The sequence below is a fragment of the Papaver somniferum genome, chromosome 9 (genome assembly GCF_003573695.1).
Source record: "Papaver somniferum cultivar HN1 chromosome 9, ASM357369v1, whole genome shotgun sequence".
NCBI classification, from domain to species: domain Eukaryota; kingdom Viridiplantae; phylum Streptophyta; class Magnoliopsida; order Ranunculales; family Papaveraceae; genus Papaver; species Papaver somniferum.
Genome location: NC_039366.1, coordinates 100,172,832 through 100,193,421, shown reverse-complemented (window position 1 = coordinate 100,193,421; position 20,590 = coordinate 100,172,832). Strand labels below are relative to the sequence as shown.

At 35.6% G+C, this 20,590-nt stretch overlaps 1 protein-coding gene across 1 annotated transcript; it reads left to right on the top strand.

Moving 5' to 3' along the window:
* Positions 1-13,243: 13,243 nt before the first annotated feature.
* LOC113312349 lies at positions 13,244-15,491 on the top strand. The gene is made up of 5 exons (XM_026561107.1): positions 13,244-13,430; positions 13,887-14,059; positions 14,216-14,413; positions 15,221-15,271; positions 15,357-15,491. The coding sequence occupies exons 1-5, from the start codon at positions 13,244-13,246 to the stop codon at positions 15,489-15,491; spliced, it is 744 nt and encodes a 247-aa protein (XP_026416892.1).
* Positions 15,492-20,590: the final 5,099 nt, after the last annotated feature.

Here is a 20,590-nt window from a genome sequence, read left to right as displayed (position 1 = left end):
TTTGGAGGTATGCATACCCGTTCACATACTGGCGAAAATCAAACTTGGTCCGACTGCTTATGTATGCGTACCCGTTTGCATACTTGAGTGGTTATTGTTCTAGAATCGTTATTTTCATGAACTAATACATTTATATAATAAGGAATGCAATCTTTACAAACCATGGCTATAATGTTCATGAATTGATTCAAGTGAATCAAACCGATTTTGCTTCAATTGTGTTCTTGTATACTTCTATGAGAATATAACAATAGAAAAACTCTATAACTAGTTCATTTGAAGTCATTTGAACTAGTTGTGATTAAGATGAATAAGGTTGATATGATAATGTTCATATAGCTAACTTTGGTTAACTACTGTTGAGCCAAACCGGTGTACATGTTTAGGTACGGTTACTCAAACCTAAATGAAAAGTGCATTTCATTTGTGTATAACAAGCTAAGTTCAATCTAATGGTTGAAAGATATTATCTTGGATTAATTCAGGTTTCATCTAACGGTGAATGTTGAATGCCTGGTTACCAAGGTAACTTAGATTGCAAACCCTGATTTGAAAACTATATAAAGGAGAACTCTAGCAATTGGGAAAACTAATACCCACACCTCATGTGTGTTACTAGTTGCATAATCTAGAGCCGATTCTTCTTTAACCTTAGGTTTTTCACGAAACCTTGTAGGCTAACGACTTAAATACTTCATTGGGATTGTGAAGCCAGACCCAACTATTTTCTCTGTAGTTGCGTGTTCTTATCTTGCCCTGTTCTATCATGGTTGATTACTATCTTCTCTATATTTGCTCGAGAGTGATCTCCGATATGAAAGATAAAAAGAAGTCACAAACATCTTCGTCTCATTGTTTGTGATTCCACAATATCTTGTTTCGTTTCCATATGATTAAGATTATTTTGAGGTGATTGATATTCTAGGTTGTTCTTCGGGAATATAAGATCGGATTATCAATTGGTTCCTATTCACCTTGATTTATCAAAAGACAGAACAAAAACTCTTGGGTATTTCTGTGGTAGACAGATTTATTCATTTTATATACTTTTCTGTGTGAGACAGATTTGTTTATCAAGTCTTCGAATTTTGGTCGTAGCAACTCTTAGTTGTGGGTGAGATCACCTAAGGGAATCAAGTGCGTAGTATCTTGCTGGGATCAGAGACGTAAGGAGCGCAACTATACCTTGAATCTGTGTGAGATTGATTATGGTTCAACTACAGTCCAGTCCGAAGTTCATTGGTATTAGGCTAGTGTCTGTAGAGGCTTAATACAGTGTGGCATTAAAAACTAGACTTGGTCCCGAGGTTTTTCTGCATTTGCGGTTTCCTCGTTAACAAAACTTCTGGTGTCGTTGTTATTTCTTTTTCGCGTTATATTTGTTATATGATTGAAATATCACATGTTGTGCGTTGAATCGATCAATTTATTAATCTAACCTTTGGTTGTTGATTGTGATTGATTGATCCTTGAACATTGGCTTTGGTACCGTTATGACTTTAAATTGATTGGGCTCATTATAGTGAGGCTGCAGAATGAAAGTTTTGAGGATTGACAAGATGAAAATATTGTATCATATAATGAACTCTATAATCCATTATCTTATTATTTTTTATTATAACTAATATGCACTTAATTAATTTGAGTTAATAAATTTAATAAGCTAAACTAATTAAGTATTATTGGTAAAGATAGAGTAATAATTTGAGTTAACTTTTAGATACAACAAAAGGCATTCTATGGGTAGGAGTTTATCATTTCCCGACCACAGGTAAGACTTGCGTCTACAAATCAAGACTACAACCTAGTCGTTATATATTCTACGACTTCGAAAACATTATTTACAACTAGAAATTGTATGACAATAATTTTGTATTTTCAGAGTCACTTGCAACTGGGAGTTCATCATTTTCTAGAAGAACTCCTAAACATAGTTCATTTACGGCTAGAAATTTAGTAATTCCTAGCCATAATGAGTCTGTACACTATATGAGAATGACTATGTACTTATACCCATTTTAAGATCGAGTATAAACTGATACCCGTTCCTAAAGTGTTTAAGATTGAGTATATGATAAGCAACGAAACTATGAGATTTTTTTTTTTTTTTAAAAACCTATTTTTATTCGTGGACTTAAGAATACATATGGATAACAGTTATATATATGTGATACTTGTGGTATCACGTACAACATAACAAAATATTTATTATTGTTATATAGTGGATAATAGTTTAAAATGATGTCTATTAAAACAAAATAACATATTTGTTACCAAAACTGAAATTCTAGATTATCTAAAAAGAAAATTCCTTTCAAGAAACAAACTGGTAAAAGACTATCATATATGCTATTTTTTCCATGAAATAATATTTTTCTTTAGAGGTGTTAGAGAACTGCTCGGTTGAACTTGCAAGCATTGCTATCTCAAGCTTGTTTGTCAAGTTTAGTGATCAAAACTATAATTCTTGATTTATAGTCTACTTATAGTAATGTCTCGAACTAGGATAAAGTGTGTAGTTGAACTGTAGACTTCACGACGTTAATTGATTGAATATGAAGAACTACTAAGGAGAGATTGCTTCATCAACAAAAGGTATGTTGAAACTGAAACTCATCTATCATTCAGAAAGTCTATTTCTACTCTATCTCCCTTCTTGAGACAAAAGTCGTATTACTATATAGTATTCGATTATACACATTTGATATTTCGAGCTGAGTTTAACTCGCTTACATTTCTCGAAATATATGTTGGTAAGATTTCTCTTTAACCAAGTTCATCTCATCTTGACACAAGTCAAAAGATGATCATGTGAAAATTGTTGGGTAACATCTTACATGATTTGTGTGATACAATCATTTGATGTAAACCTGGAATGTTTCGTATTGATTATTTTCAATAACTTGAAAATCTCTTTGATGCTAATGGTTTGGGGAAAACAACTATTGTCATCCTCTAAGAAAGTTTCAATGATTAAAAATTGAGTTTAGAACGACTAACCATGATTGGATATAGCATAGTATGCGTACTTGCATATATGTTGTCCATATCCAAAACCATGGTATGCATACCCGTATGTGTACTGCTTGGTTTGGTGATAGTCTTGGAACCATGGTATGCATACCCGTATGCGTACTCATTGGTTAAGTGAAGTTCGGGAACTTAAGTATGCATACCGGTATGCGTACTGGCGTAAAGTTCAAGTTCCGGAATTCTACTAACATTGATGGTATGCGTGCTGGCGAACCCAAACTTAGTCCGGCCACTTAGGTATGCAAACCGGTATGCGTACTTGAGCTGGTTAAAGTTCTAAAATCGGCTGTTCATGAACTAATACATTTATAAATTAAGGAATGCAATCTTTTGCAAACCCTAGCTATTCGTGGAAAAAGGAAACCACAAATATTTTACGGTCCCGCCCCATACCCGCCTCGTTGCCATCCCTATAATGGAGAGTTGTGAGAGTTGTGTATCCTTCTTATGAGTTGCAAATCTGACACCGAGTTAGACCCTTAATTTTCTCCTCTCAAGGGTTTTACGAGATTTATACTTCTGTTTCTTTCCTTCTCAGTCAAATGGTGCAGTGAGATATCTCCTCGACACAAAAATGGCCGCATCAATAAGCAAATCGAGAGGAACATGGTCACGGATACTCCTAAAATTATCATCCTCAAAAAACCTTAGCACTCACAAAAATATATGCAGAAAAATCTCAAATTCTAGCCCCCCAATTCATCATTTGAAAATGACTAAATCAAATCTATCATTATCTCATTACATATTCAGTTCATTTTTTTCCCCTTCAGCGATAGAGTAATCCAAAAACTTCTAGAGGAGGCGGAGGCGGCGAAACAAAAAGAGAAAGATGAGAAAATAAAATCTGGTTTGCTTGATGATAATGATGATGCAGAAGAAGAAGAAGAAGATTATATGAGAGTTGGTCCAATGATTGAAAAACTTGAAAAGCAAAATGCTAAAGAGAAAGGGCCACTTCGGCAACATGAAGAACCAACTGATTCAGTTACACCTTTGAGGATTAAGTCTAAGGTGTGTTGAAGTTGAACAAAGGATTTTTTATTCAACCTAGAGTTTCTCTTTTGTTTAGCAGATCCTTTTGCATTTCAAAAGAGGCATACTTTCTGATCACAAGAGTGATTAGACAAGGTAGTCTTAACAACCTCATTAGGAGATTTCTTCCTTCCATGTGATGTGGAACATCCTTGATCAATGGGAATTTCAGACACATTCTTTTTGACTAGAAGGGATTCCGATTTTACTTCTGGAGCTGGAACGTTTTTAGTCGTAGCAGAATTACTTGGTATATTAGACTGCTTAGAGCATCCTTGAATAGAGAGTTTCTTCAAGCGATGTTCTATTTCCAAAGCATCCTTTTTGAGGCTTGCCTCGAGAACCATACATAAAGAGTGATCCTCGGTATTTTCTTTGAAATTGCAGTCCCGTACTACACCAAGGAAAAAATTGACATGATGTTTTAACCGATTAAATCTATCAGCTTGGATTCTAGCAAGATTTAGAATCAAATCACTCTCTTCAGCTATTTCTCGTTCATTTAGAGAGATAAACTCTTTTGAAGGGTAATCGGAAAAACACATGTCGAAGCCTGCATGTCTTGTTTGAACACAAGGTTCGCCTATATTTGAGATTGAAGAATATTTCTACGAGACATAACTTTTATTTCTGGTGACGCGTTTATCAGAGATAATATCGTCCATCCTCAGATCGCTACAAACACAGACTTTTGAGGTCTTAAACGCGTTTGCCTGCTCTGATACCAATTGAAAAACGGGGGTACAACAACCACACCCAATATTTCGATTAGCAATCTGTATGGACAAACTCCAATATACTTTCTATAGAATCAACTAGACATTCAGACTCAATCTAGATAAAAAGTATATCAAAGAGTTTATATCTCAATCTCTCGATTTGATATATACTCAAGCAAATAGAAATCTGCGAGTCTTTATCAAATACTAGATAGATAACTTGGATGGTACCAAAGACCAATATCCAAGTGTCAATCAATTTAAATCAACAACCAAAAGGTCGGATATTCTAATTGATTGAACAACCCACAACCTGTGATATTTCAATTATATAACAAAATATAATGCGGAAAAGAAATAACACATACACCAGAATTTTGTTAACGAGGAAACCGCAAATGTAGAAAAACCCCGGGACTTAGTCCAGATTGAACAAACACATTGTATTAAGCCGCTACAGATACTAGCCTACTTCAAACTAACTTCGGTCTGGACTGTACTTGAACCCCCAATAAATATCACATTAATCCAAGGTACAGTTATGCTCCTACGTCTCTAATCCCAGAAGGATGCTACACACTTGATTCCCATAGCTGATCTCACCCACAACTAAGAGTTGCTACGACCCAAAGTCGAAGACTTTAAGAAAAAAATCTGTATCACACAGAAAAGTCTACAGAATAGATAAATCCGTCTCCCACGAATATACCTATGAGTTTTTGTTCCGTCTTTTGATAAATCAAGGTGAACAGGAACCAATTGATAAACCGGACTTATATTCCCGAAGAACAGCCTAGTATTATCAATCACCTCACAATAATATTAATCGACGCAGCGAAAAAGATATTGTGGAATCACAAACGATGAGACGAAGATGTTTGTGATTACTTTTCTATCTTGCATATTGGAGATATCAATCTCAAGCCAATCCTTACGATTGTACTCGTACGATAGAAACAACAAGATCAGATCACACAACTATGAGAAAGTAGTATCGGTCTGGCTTCACAATCCCAATGAAGTCTTTAAGTCGTTAACCTGGTTTAGAGAAGAAAAACTATGGTTAAAGGAGAATCGACTCTAGCTTACACAACTAATATCACACGTAAGGTGTGGAGATTAGGTTTTGCAGTTGCTAGAGTTCTCCCTCATATAGTCTTTCAAATCAGGGTTTGCAATCAATGTTAGCTTGGTAACAAAGCATTCAATATTCACCGATAGATGAAAACCTGATTAAATTCAAGCTAATATTTCTCAAACGTTAGATCGAAAACTTAGATTGTTACACACAAATGAAATGTACTATTTTGGGTTTATGTAACCGCACCCAAACATGAACATTTGTTGGTTCAACAATAGTTAACCAATGGTTAGCCATATGAGCACTTTCATATCAACTATGTTCTTCTTCACCATAACTACTTCAAATGACTCAAATGAACTAGTTAGAGAGTTGTTCAATTGCAAGGAAATCTTATATAACTACACAAGACACAATTGAAGCAAAAACGATTTGATTCACTCGAATCGGTTCATGAACTATATATCCACGGTTTGTATTTAATATTCCTTAGTTAATATGAATAAGTTCACAAACAATCGTTTTTAGATATAACCAACTCAAGTTCGTGGACTGGGTTCGCGGACTTAAGTTCCCGGAAGGAGTTCACAAACTCCAGCAGATTTTCTCGGGTCGAGAACTTCCGCCAGTCCGCGGACTTAGCTCACGCCACTATTCCGGTTCTCTTGATCAACAAAGTTCACAAACTTCGGTTCAAGGAATAAGGACTTATGCATATATGTGTTTCCACAACAATGCTTATATCCACCAATGGTTATATAATCTAAACTCTCATTTCAATCATTGAAACATTCTCAGAGGACGTTATATAGTTGTTATTCACAAACCATTTTTCGTCAGAGCCATTTTCAAAGTGATTGAAACATAACATGACTTTCGTCACTATGTAAAGATGAACTTGGCCAAAGCAAAAGATTACCAACACATATTTCGAGAAATGGATAGACGAGATAAACTCGGCTCGAAATAGCAAATGTGTATAATCAAAGTCTATATAACAAAACGACTTTTGTCTCAAGAATAGGAGATAGAGTAGATAGACTTTTGAGTGATAGATAAGTTCAAGTCTCCACATACCTTTTAGTCGATGAAGATCCACCAGTTCCTTGAGTAGTCCTTCGTCTTGTATGATGATTAACATGGAGTTCTTGAGGTCAACTACACTTTCTATCCTAGTCCGAGACCTTAGCTATAATAGGCTAGAAATCAAGACTTATAGTTTTGATCACTAACATTGATAAACATGCTTGAGATAGCAACGCATGCGAGTTCGACCGAGCAATGCTCTAACAATCTCCCCCTTTGTCAATTTTAGTGACAAAACTATTAATACATATGGAATACAAAAAATAAATAAACTAACTTTTGTAGCTCCTATTCCACATGTCTAATCTTCAACATTACTCGAAATCTTCGTCACTTCCAAGTACTCCAATGATCCCAAAGGTTGTAAGTTCAGCATCATCGTTGTTGAAAATCCGTAGCTATAACAATGAGAAAACATAATTCTCGATCATTGTTATACAGTGTCATAGTATCATTATACAGCGTCAAAGTTCAATTGTATCACAACTTCAACAAAAATACTATGGTGATATGTATCACTCCCCCTTAGTCAATACTCCATCTCACATGGAAACCACTCCCCCTTACATAATGATCCGAAAACCATATGTATTTGTAGTGTGAACTACATATTAATTCTCCCCCTTTTTGTCAATAAAATTGGCAAAGGTACAAGAATGGGATCCTAATGAAATTTCCGAAAGAGATATTTCATGACCAAAAGAAAGCATATATCAACTTATTTAGATGCAATCATAAAGCCGAAGCTAAATGCATTCATCAAGGAGTTTAAAGATACAACATAACCCCAATAATATTCCACAGCCGCACTCCCCACAAATATTTGGCAATTAAACACAAGTTCAATTAAGAACTCTCCCCATATTATGTCATTCCTGAAAGAACAACAAGAGCGATCTTAATTTCGAAAGAAAAGAATGATTTCTTTGGACATAAAAAATCACATACAAGTATGAATTTGAATCCAAAATACTCAATTAAATTAACCACAAGAGAATTCATGATTAATTTAACCGGAAATGCTCAACATAAGTGAACTTGTGGAGACTTAAAAATACTCAATTAGATTAATCATAAGAGAACCCATAATTAATTTAATCGGAATACACAACCAAACTAATCACAAAAAGTAATCAATTTAATTGGTCATGCTCGACATAAGAAAACTTACGGAGCAACAACTAAATAACCAAACAAGATGATTAACTTAGTTGATCATGCTCAACATAAAGTACCTCATGGAACAACAACTAAGCCAAAACAATAACTCAGTCGATAGAGCTCAACATAAGACACCTTATGGAACAACACAGTATATACACAAAAATTGTGGATCAGAGATCGACCTAATACCGTGGAATAAGCAAGGACTCATTCTATTTTCCATCACCATTTTCACAATGACATACAATAGACATAATCCTTCAAAACAAAATATTTTAACCTATCTTCCATCAATAATTGACATAATAGGCTTAACTTTTGTATTTGTCAAAAGTCCATTCATTCTTTTATCAACACATGCATATCGACTTACGAAAGACTTTACTTTTTACAAGGTATGTGACAATCATAGTTCGCGGACGCAAACATACATATCCCATAATAATCTGCAATATATAAAACCATAAAGATTAGTACTGCAAAAATTATCTTCCAAACAATTTAGAATTTAAACAAATAAATCTAAAAACATGAAGATGAAAACGTTGGACATAACTATGTGTAATCACAATAATGGCTATTCCAAACTCTAGTTATTCTTATAAACAAAACGAGAAAAAAGAAGATTTACTAGGAAAACTAAAAATCAACAAGCTAAACCAAAAACAGACTTCTATGTCAATGCCGAACACAGTTAAATGGACGGTTCTGGATCCTCATGAGTCTTGAGATCGTTGAACTTGTGATCGACAGCATCTATTGCATCTTTAGAAAATATATCTTCATTGAGAAGGTCTTTAATTTGTGCTTTCACGAGACCAAGGTCAGACGTAACCTTTTCCAACTCAGTTCTTAACACATTAAGACTTTTCAAGGTATCAACAAGTTGCAGCTTTGATTCCTTAAAATATTTAATAAAATCATGAACCACTTCAGCAGAGATCATATCCTCCTTCTCAACATCCTCATGAGTATAGGCATAGTAACATGAGGCATTAGGATGACCTTCACATACAAGGGTTCTTTTGTTCCTCCCTTCGGACTCGAAACCAATACCTTTATCAAGAAAGCCTTTTGGAAAACCACAAGATCGTGAAGAGGACGACATTCTTGATAAACCAAAATAACCTAGAGTACGCAAGCATGACTCGGAGGTTTGGTATTTATATGGTTTCTTAGGGAAGAAGACCTTTAGCGTTTACAAACTGTCGACTCGTGATGGTAACCCGTGTACACATATGAATACAACATGGCCCATAAAGAATAAAACAACAAAAAAAAAACTTTTACTACATGAGAATTCATAAGTGGCTCAATAAATTTCATAACTTCAATTACGTAATTTAGAGAACAAGTGTAGCAGGCCACATAGTTGTAATAAGAATTGCATAAAAAAAGAGAAACGATACTAGACACCACAAATACTTCTTAGGAAATATTGTCTGCAAAGAACTAGTTTAGCTATAAATGATAAGAGGATAACTCAACTAAGCAGAACACAAAATTTCCCAAGTATACCTGATTTTTACACATCTTGCTCAACATGATTTTTATGAGCAAGTTCTTAACCCTTGTGATTAATTATCACAAATATGAGCTCTGAGCTCATTAAAAGAATTATGTTTATGACCGAGTCTCTTTTTCCTTCTGAATCTAGAGAGGGATTCCTTTTGATGTGAGAAATTATCATAAAACTTACTGTCATCAAAATACGAGACATAGTTTGAGTCCTTACCAGTGGATTTTTGCCTTGGGGGAATTGACAACTTGTTGATAGTTTCCTTATTCCTTTCAATCATATCCTTCAGGATATTTCTCATATCATCATTTTTGCTCCTTTCTTCTGGAATCTTATTCACATCAAGGACAACATTACCATCTCTTTTGACAATAGGAGAGACTTGTTCCATTCTTAAATATTTTTCGTTAAGACTTCTGTTCTGCTTTGAAACATTTGAGGAAATCATTGAATTGACCTTCCTGGTAACATACACAGGGTATGTATGAAAACCAATTGGTTTAGACATACGGATGTCAGTTACACCTTTGAGGATTAAGTCTAAGGTGTGTTGAAGTTGAACAAAGGATTTTTTATTCAACCTAGAGTTTCTTTTTTGTTTAGCAGATCCTTTTGCATTGCAAAAGAGGCATACTTTCTGATCACAAGAGTGATTAGACAAAGTAGTCTTAACAACCTCGTTAGGAGATTTCTTCCTTCCATGTGATGTGGAACATCCTTGATCAATGGGGATTTCAGGCACATTCTTTTTGACTTGAAGGGATTCCGATTTTACTTCTGAAGCTGGAACGTTTTTAGTGGCAGCAGAAGTACTTGGTATATTAGACTGCTTAGAGCATCCTTGAATAGAGATTTCTTCAAGGGATGTTCTATTTCCGAAGCATCCTTTTTGAGGCTTGCCTCGAGAACCATACGTGAAGAGTGATCCTCAGTATTTTCTTTGAAATTGCAGTCTCGTACTACACCAAGGAGAACATTGACATGATGTTTTAACCGATTAAATCTATCAGCTTGGATTCTAGCAAGATTTAGAATCAAATCACTCTCTTCAGCTATTTCTCATTCATTTAGAGAGATAAACTATTTTGAAGGGTAATCGGAAAAACACATGTCGAAGCCTGCCTGTCTTGTTTGAACACAAGGTTCGTCTATATTTGAGATTGAAGAATATTTCTACGAGACATAACTTTTATTTCTGGTGACGCGTTTATCAGAGATAATATCGTCCATCCTCAGATCGCTACAAACACAGACTTTTGAGGTCTTAAACGCGTTTGCCTGCTCTGATACCAATTGAAAAACGGGGGTACAACAACCACACCCAATATTTCGATTAGCAATCTGTATGGACAAACTCCAATATACTTTCTATAGAATCAACTAGACATTCAGACTCAATCTAGATAAAAAGTATATCAAAGAGTTTATATCTCAATCTCTCGATTTGATATATACTCAAGCAAATAGAAATCTGCGAGTCTTTATCAAATACTAGATAGATAACTTGGATGGTACCAAAGACCAATATCCAAGTGTCAATCAATTTAAATCAACAACCAAAAGGTCGGATATTCTAATTGATTGAACAACCCACAACCTGTGATATTTCAATTATATAACAAAATATAATGCGGAAAAGAAATAACACATACACCAGAATTTTGTTAACGAGGAAACCGCAAATGTAGAAAAACCCCGGGACTTAGTCCAGATTGAACAAACACATTGTATTAAGCCGCTACAGATACTAGCCTACTTCAAACTAACTTCGGTGTGGACTGTAGTTGAACCCCAATCAATCTCACACTGATCCAAGGTACAGTTATGCTCCTACGTCTCTGATCCCAGCAGGATGCTACGCACTTGATTCCCTTAGCTGATCTGACCCACAACTAAGAGTTCCTACGACCCAAAGTCGAAGACTTTAATAAGCAAATATGTATCACGCAGAAAAGTCTACAGAGTAGATAAATCCGTCTCCCACGAATATGCCTATGAGTTTTTGTTCCGTCTTTTGATAAATCAAGGTGAACAGGAACCAATTGATAAACCATACTTATATTCCCGAATAACAATCTAGTATTATCAATCACCTCACAATAATCTTAATCGACGTGGCGAAAAAAGATATTGTGGAATCACAAACGATGAGACGAAGATGTTTGTGATTACTTTTCTATCTTACCTATCGGAGATATCAATCTCAAGCTAATCCTTACAATTGTACTCGTACGATAGAAACAGCAAGATCAGATCACACAACTACGAGAAAGTAGTATCGTCTGGCTTCACAATCCCAATGAAGTCTTTAAGTCGTTAACCTGGTTTAGAGAAGAAAACTTAAGGTTAAAGGAGAATCCACTATAGCTTACACAACTAGTATCACACATAAGGTGTGGAGATTAGGTTTCCCAGTTGCTAGAGTTCTCCCTTATATAGTCTTTCAAATCAGGGTTTGCAATCAATGTTAGCTTGGTAACAAAGCATTCAATATTCACCGTTAGATGAAAACCTGATTAAATTCAAGCTAATATTTCTCAACCGTTAGATCGAAAACTTAGCTTGTTACATACAAATGAAATGTACTATTTTGGGTTTATATAACCGTACCCAAACATGAACTTTTATTGGTTCAACAATAGTTAACTAATGGTTAGCCATATGAGCACTTTCTTATCAACCATGTTCTTCTTCACTATAACTAGTTCAAATGACTCAAATGAACTAGTTAGAAAGTTGTTCAATTGCAAGGAAATCTTATGTAACTACACAAGACACAATTGAAGCAAAAACGATTTGATTCACTCGAATCGGTTCATGAACTATATATCCACGGTTTGCATTTAGCATTCCTTAGTTAATATGAATAAGTTCACAAACAATCGTTTTTAAATATAACCAACTCAAGTTCGCGGACTGGGTTCGCGGACTGAGTTCGCGGACTTAGCTCACGCCACTATTCTGGTTCTCTTGATCAACAAAGTTCGCAAACTTCGGTTCAAGGAATAAGGACTTATACATATACGTGTTTCCACAACAATGCTTATATCCACCAATGGTTATATAATCTAAACTCTCATTTCAATCATTGAACTCAGAGGACGTTATATAGTTGTTATTCACAAACCATTTTTCGTCAGAGCAATTTCCAAAGTGATTGAAACATAACATGACTTTGGTCACTAGGTAAAGATGAACTTGGCCAAAGCAAAAGCTTACCAACACATATTTCGAGAAATAGATAGGCGAGATAAACTCGGCTCGAAATAGCAAATGTGTATAATCAAAGTCTATATAACAAAATGACTTTTGTCTCAAGAATAAGAGATAAAGTAGATAGACTTTTAAGTGATAGATAAGTTCAAGTATCCATATACCTTTTAGTCGATGAAGATCCACCAGTTCCTTGAGAGTAGTCCTTCGTCTTGTATGATGATTTCCATGGAGTTCTTGAGCTCAACTACACTTTTTATCCTAGTACGAGACCTTAGTTATAGTAGGATAGAAATAAAGACTTATAGTTTTGATCACTAACATTGACAAACATGTTTGAGATAGCAACGCATGCGAGTTCGACCGAGCAATGCTCTAACAAGCGTTGGTCAAATGATTGAGAAACTTGAAAAGAAAAATGCTAAAGAGAAAGGGCCACTTGGGGAACATGAAGAACCAACTGATTCAAAAAGTGAAGTTGATGAGAGATGGGAAGCTGATGTTGTTCAGAAACGATCCGATGAATTTGGAAAGAAATGTAACTGTCATGCTGAATTACTCACCAACTTTGCTCATTCTGGTAAACTTTGTCTCTTTTCTAGTTACTTAGTCATATGCTATATGATATTTCTTTAGATGAGGTAGTTACTTAGTCATATGTCATATGATATTTCTTTAGATGAGGCACATTTGGATTGTTTTGTTATATTAGAGAGCTTGAGAATTGTATCGGTCGAATGTTTATGACTTGATTAAAATGACATTCCTTGTGTTCGTTTTTCGGCTTGAGGAGAAGGTGTGAACCAACTCCTCGGTGGAGAGGCATGGCAAGGGGGATGCACTCCACTTGCCTTCCAGCTGAACTTGGTGGCTTCACGTATTCATGGGTTACAGTTGAATATCTTTTAACACATTTTGTTTTGTTTTGGAAGAAACTGAATGGTTCTAATAATTGAGTTTCTTGTATATTTATGATGTTGAGAGAATCAGTATGTGAAGTACTTCATTATCAATCATTTATGCCTTTTATTTTTAGAAACCCTTGACGAAGCTCACAACTGGATGCATAAAATGGACCACTTTGAGCAAAAGCATCTGCAACTTGCATCTGAGTATAGGGTTATAGGAGAGCTGATGATCCGTTTGAAAGACGCGACTGGGAAGGAGAGGTTTATGATTCTTCATAAACTGAATAGAGCCATGAGAATGGTACATTGGAAAGAGACTTATGATCCTAATAATCCTACAAATTCTGGATTTATTCAGCACGACAAAGGACGAGGCAACGCGGATGTTTCTGTAGAGCATTCATGAGGATTTGACAAAGAAAGGAAATTGATTAAAGGGTTTGGGGATGATGATTAGGATCAATATTTCATTGATGATAAGGATGATATATTGATAGAGAAGATCAATGCCATTGACAGCAAGCTTGAAGAGAAGTTAGCGGCACTGGATCATACATTTGGAAAGAAGGGGAGGGTTTTGGAGGAGGAGATTAAAGAACTCGCAGAGGAGAAAAATTGTTTAAATGAGGAGAAAAGAAGACCACTTTACAGGAAAGTATGTTTGTATGTCTCTGTATGTATTCATATAAGGTTAATTTTAAATTCCATTTAAAAAATCTGATAATGATTATTAGAGTTAGATAAAGAATGCTCTAATATTCAATGGTTAATAGGGGTTAACTTATTTCCGAATTGTGCAATCGTTTGTTGCATCGGCAAGTATGCAGATATTTTCATTTGACCGTAGGATGGAAAAGGATGCACCTATCCTTTCCCTTGCACATTTCATCCATTTTATTTATTTATTATGATGGAGTTGCATATGTATAGGCTAGACATGCAACCATAAGAATTAATAAGTTAGTTAGAGTCAATTTCCATTTTTGGAATTGAAGCTAAACAATGGTAGGTTCTGTAGGTTTTTCTCAAGAAGTCAAGAGTCTGCAACATATCCGTTTCATTTTGACTTATGGTCCTGGCTATCTTATTTCTAGTCATTGGTTGTCTTTTGAAAGTATTTTGGCATTCATCTTTGGTTCAAGTTTAGGCTCACAAAGCTTAAATTGAATGTTTCTGGTCTAATGCTGCATATATGTGCCTTTTTTTTATCCATAAAGTCTATATGGCATTTGACGGAAGTATGCCTAGCTAATATTGTGTCACTGTTGTTATCATAATTACGTTTTTCTTTATGAAACCTGTAATGGGAACTTTATGCATATACATTTTGCTTACGTTTTTCTTTCTGAAAGCTGTAATGGGAACTTTATGCATATACATTTTGCAGCGCTTAATACTGCATTCCCAATTTCTTGATGTCTATCAGTATTTCTTCCCTGCTAATGTTTTTCTATTATGTCAGGGTTTTGATACGCGATTAGTTGATATGAACCGAACATGTAAAGTAACTAAGGTATGAAAGCTATATTTTGTCAAATAACTCGCGTTCTGTATTGGTTATTTTGCCGATAATTGTTCTGTCGTCCTCTTTGTTCTAGGGTGAACAAATTTTCAAGTACACGCCTATGTTAGTTTGTGGGAACTACAATGGAGTCATTGGTTTTGCAAAGGGAAAAGGTCCAGCGGCTCCCATTGCACTTCAAAAGGGCCGATACCATCTCAGATATGGTTAGACATTTTCATGGCACAAGTACTGCCCTATTACTCTTTCTGCTTAACTTCTAACACAGACACCTGTCACATTATCAGAACACTACTCTCGTAAACTGCAGTTAAAAATAGTTGTATAAAGTTCAGGTACTTTATGAGTTTATCAGGTTATTCACATGAGAAGAACACTAGATAATTACTTCTTAGCCCACTAGGAAAAGAAATAACTGATAAAAGATCCCTATATTTCTTAATGGCTCGATTTATCTTTAAGAGTTGTTTTTCTCCTTGATATTGTTGTATGCATTTTTTATCAGGAGTTGTTTTTCTTCTTAATATTGTTGTATGCGTTTTTTAACTTTTTTTTATATCTTTTGGTCATCTCATTTTGTCAGTTGCTAACTGCTTTTGTGATTCTCAGGCATATGAGAGATGCTTCCAGAATCTTCATTATGTAGAGAGACACGAGGAGCACGCGATTACACATGCAGTGCAAACCGAGTATAAGAAAACAAAGGTTCGCGTACATGCGTATTTCTCCCCTCTCCCTCTCCCTCTCCTTGCATTCCTAACTTAAAAAATAACTTGTTTATTCTCCCCTGATTTCCTAAAATGCTGGACTGTGACTTGTTTCTTTTCCTAGATATATCTATGGCTTCCCTTACCACAACAAGGATTAAAGCTGGCAAAACTGTTGAACTCGTCCTAAATCTAGCCGGATTCAAAAATGTTAAGTCAAAGGTAAATAACCATCAAATAGATGAACTTGTGCGGCTCTTAACGCATCTTTTTTCACAATTTGGTGTTCATCCCTGATGTTCGATGTTTCGTGTAGGTTGTTGATAGATACATTTTTGTGTTTAATTTTATCTCAATACTATATATTGTTGGCACTCGAGTTTGTACTAATTTTGGTGTTTTATGTGTTTGTAGGCACCTTTGGAAAATAGACATTTTTTGGAAAATTCGGCTCGAAAAGTTGGTAAAAGCCCCGGAGGACACGTGTTTTTCGGACTTTCACCGTTGGATAAGGGGCACCTCAATTACTAAGGGGCACCCCAGGTCACCCCAAAGGCAGCTTCTATTCGCACCCCAGTTCTGGTTAGGGGGAGGACATCTTCTTCCCAAATTCAAAAACCAAAAATTGGCGGGAAAAAATACTATCAATTGGCAGATGTTTTGTTGGAATTTTTGAACGTGTTCTAGGGCGATTCAATGGCTGATTTTTGGTAGGAAGTTGTGATATGTCCTAGCAAACACGTTTTGGGCTTTTGGTTCGATCAAATTTGGCCATAATTAGCTGGATAATTCACGGAATGCAAAACAGGGAAACACGGGTTGGACACGGGATTGGAGAAGATTTGAGCGTGTTCTGCTCATGCATGAGGGATCTAGCAACATTGTGGGTCGTGTGTAAACATTTCTAGAGTGACCAGGATGGAAATCTACGCGTGAGAAGCTAAATCAGGGAAGAAAATATTCCCAGAATATTTTTTCATCAAACCGAGTTAAGAGAGAATTATCTCGAGTTATAGCGAGACTTCTTGATCCTGTGGAGTATATATAGAGTGCTGGGGACTCATAGAAGAGGTGAGAGTTTGGGGTCGAGAGAAGGTCCAGAGAAGCAGAAATCAAGAGTTGATGAAACTCTGTTTCTGCTGCTGCTGATGATGAAGAACACCAAGAACACGAAGAACAGACTTGCAAGGACAGTGGTTTATCAACAGTGTCTAAGACGCACAAACCGTGGGTCGCAGTGCAGTCTAAACATCAGCAACACTTGTGTTTTATCGTTCATTCTGTGACGCTTTTTGTGCGTCGCAGATTACAGTTTTACACCATTTTATTCTTTTCTCTCCATTGTAAACACCATTTGAGCTATAAAAATATATTTTGAGCGTGTTTTCATCATGAGGATCTAAAACCCAACACTGGGACGACGGAGGAGGCTGAATTTCATCCTTGGGGTAATTTTTTTTTTTTTTTTATGACTTTTGCATTAATCTAAAATTGAAATATGATTTGAATTAATTGGTTGTTATTTAATTTGATGATGTATGCTTAGCTTAGTTGTTTTGATACATCATGCTTAGGACTTACAATCAATGTTTTAAGAATCTATCTTGGCAAAATCAGAGTCTATGTAAATTTTATTGAGTTTTATTTGTCAAAGAATATATGAATGAACCTTGTGTAGTGAATTCAGCCAAATCCTTAGTACCAGTACCTCTCACCCATCGTTAATATTTTTGTATATAATTTTATTAAACCTTTAAATTTAATCTTCACAAATCTTTGAGTTCGAATCCTATTTACTACAACAACGACTCTCAAAATTTTTTTAATCATTTTGGCGCCGCCGACGCGGATTTGTGCTTAGGTAGAATTTTTAGGTTTTTATTATTTTTTATTATTCCATTTGTTCTTTTTACGTCTCTTTGGTTGTGTCTTTGTATTACAGGTTTGAAGTTGGATACTAAAGACCTTGGAATCAAAGCTTAAAGCTAAAAGAGAAGGAAAAAAGACAAAGCAAAAAAATAAAGAAAAAAGAGAGAAAAAAAAAGAGAGAGAATTATTTTTTTTTAAATTTTTTTTAAGAGACTTTCCATTTTTTTTTTTTGTAATTATTATTATTATTTTTTGTATTTCTTTTCATTGGATTGGACTTTGGACAATTTATTTTAAACTCTGGTGCGGGAGGTAAACTTCTAAACACCCGCGAATCTCCTGTCAGCGGGTTTACTGTCTGCTTTAAGGTGATTATATGTTGAGGACTGAACCGGCTGCTTTAATTTCCTAGTAAAGGGCAAGAACTGTCCATATAAGATAAGGGTTCAGATTTCATCACCGTTCCCTTCTTGCCCGCCTAGGTAAACGAAACCTAACGCGAACCCAAGCTTAAAATTTGATTAGAACGAGACCGATAGGGTAACGAGCTTAGTAGGAAAGTCGTTCGAAAAATATTGGTTACTCTTTTAGCATTCTTCGAAGTTCATGATGGTTTATGTGAGTTGAATGTGTGACTGCGCCGCCTTGTGATAGCGGTGAGGCCTTGGGTATCAAAGCTCCACTGAGCTTCCCTCGCCTCAATTCAACTTACTTTGACTCGGATTGATTCCAGAGGGGTTTTCTTAAATTGTAACGAATTCCCTTTCGAAGGATTAGAAGCTGGTCTAGAAACAATCTAAGTGGAGCCATCATGCTTTTTGTTTGCTAGAAATCAGTAGGTTTGATTTGGTCGAGTCAGCCTTGTTTGTGATTGTGTAGAATTCCCTTGCAATTAAGAATGTTGAACTGGTATGACAGAAGCCAATACAATGAGTATCGATCTGAATTTGAATATGGACATCATCATTTTTATGACCATGGTGGGAATAGTAGTTGGGTACGCCAACCTTTTCAAGGTTATGGTTCATACCATGGTGAGCCCAATTACTATCCACACGCGAATTGGTCTTACGAGCAAGAAAATCAGGAACACTGTAGTACTGGTTACTCGTTTTTGGAAACTAGTCCTGATTATGATATTTCTGAACCTGTTCCATCTCTAGAAGAGACCCAACAACGGATTGAAAGGACGTATAACCGTTTAGTTGCAATGAATAGTTCAAAAGAAGAGTGTACACGATATTCTGAGATTATAACGAGAGTGGTTAAACGTATAAGTGTTATGCTCAGTGAAATTCAGGCACGTCTAGAGGCAGAAAATGAACAGTTGGCTAATGCTGCTCGAAATAATCTAAATTTCCAAAATAGGGTTTCTAATTCTACCCTTGATATCAATAGTGAATATTTGCCTAATTTAGAGGACGAGGCTAGAATAAAAGACACTACTTATTTAGATAAGGTTCAATCATCTTTGTACTATTATGATGATGAGGATAGTAGTAATGAAGAATCTGAAATATGTAGGCATAGTAATCAGGAATCTATTAATCCAATTGAGCTTTATAATGATTATATTATTTCTAGTTCAAATCCAAATAATTTTTATGATTATTCACCTATTCAAAAGGACGAGGATTTGATTAGGGATACCACCGTTTTAGACGATGTAGTTTTTCCTTTTGATTACGAAGCCGATAGTGGTTTAGAGGAACGGTTTATTCCGAAAATGCTGTTTTAGAGTCTAGCGACTTAGAAACAATAGTATTAGATGAAGAAGATATACCCGTAGAGATGAGTGAGGATGAACCCGATTAGAAGAATCAATTGACCATTTTCGGGAATCAATGACCAGAAATTAGGGAAGATTGTGACTAGTCTTCTAGAGAGACAAAAACTCTAAGTTTGGGGGTGATTATCATTCCTGTGCTTACCTTTAACTCAAAAGTCCCTTCACTTAGGACTTGATATTGTGCCTCGACCATTTACAAGATTACCTTCATACTTTTTCCTGAACCTAATGATGTCCAAGAGAAGCCAGTGTTAGAAACCCATCCTCTGGTTGATGTGGTGGTTCCCAGGCTATGATACCAGATTGACTTTGTTTTCCCACCAAATAGTTTTCTTCCAATGTGGGAACGTTTATTTAAATGTGTCGTTATTAAGTTGTGAGACTAAACCTAATACTTTAGGAAATTAGTCGACACATTTCTTAAGAAGACCACTACTCTCATTGTGGTCATTTGTGAGTCAATCTAATTGACTTAGAGGATCCCATTGTTCAGGTTTTGTTATGTGCTTCTAAGTTCTATTGAGTTTTCCAGACTCTAAACCTGAATCGGATCTTCTTTGAGGAAATCCAACGATGAAATTTTATTTAGACCCTTTTATAGAGCCTGAACCTGAACCACAACTAGAGTAGTTGTATTAAACAAGGGTATGTTCGGTATCTTCTTGTCTGTTGCAGTTTCCTCTTCTTGGGTACACTTTTTGATCCAGATGACCCAATTATTCCGGCTACTCTATATGATTCTATGGTGACTAATTCCTTCGAGTATGGCTGAAGACTTTAAACTTAGCACTTCTTGGGAGGTAACCCAATCTCATGCAACATGGTAATATCTTTCCTTAACCCTTTTGCTTCAAATGGTAACAGTTTCTCCTTGTTCATATGCTTTTAATTTTATCTTTAGAACATTGAGGACAATGTTAGATTTAAGTTTGGGGGTATGGGAGA

What these genes read in the sequence shown, in the direction of transcription:
- LOC113312349 (XM_026561107.1), top strand. Translation starts at nt 13,244, where the DNA reads ATGATTGAGAAACTTGAAAAGAAAAATGCTAAAGAGAAAGGGCCACTT. An exon ending in TGAATAGAGCCATGAGAATG is followed by an intron (nt 14,060 to 14,215) that starts GTACATTGGAAA and finishes GATGATGATTAG; the next exon opens with GATCAATATTTCATTGATGA. An exon ending in GAACATGTAAAGTAACTAAG is followed by an intron (nt 15,272 to 15,356) that starts GTATGAAAGCTA and finishes TCTTTGTTCTAG; the next exon opens with GGTGAACAAATTTTCAAGTA.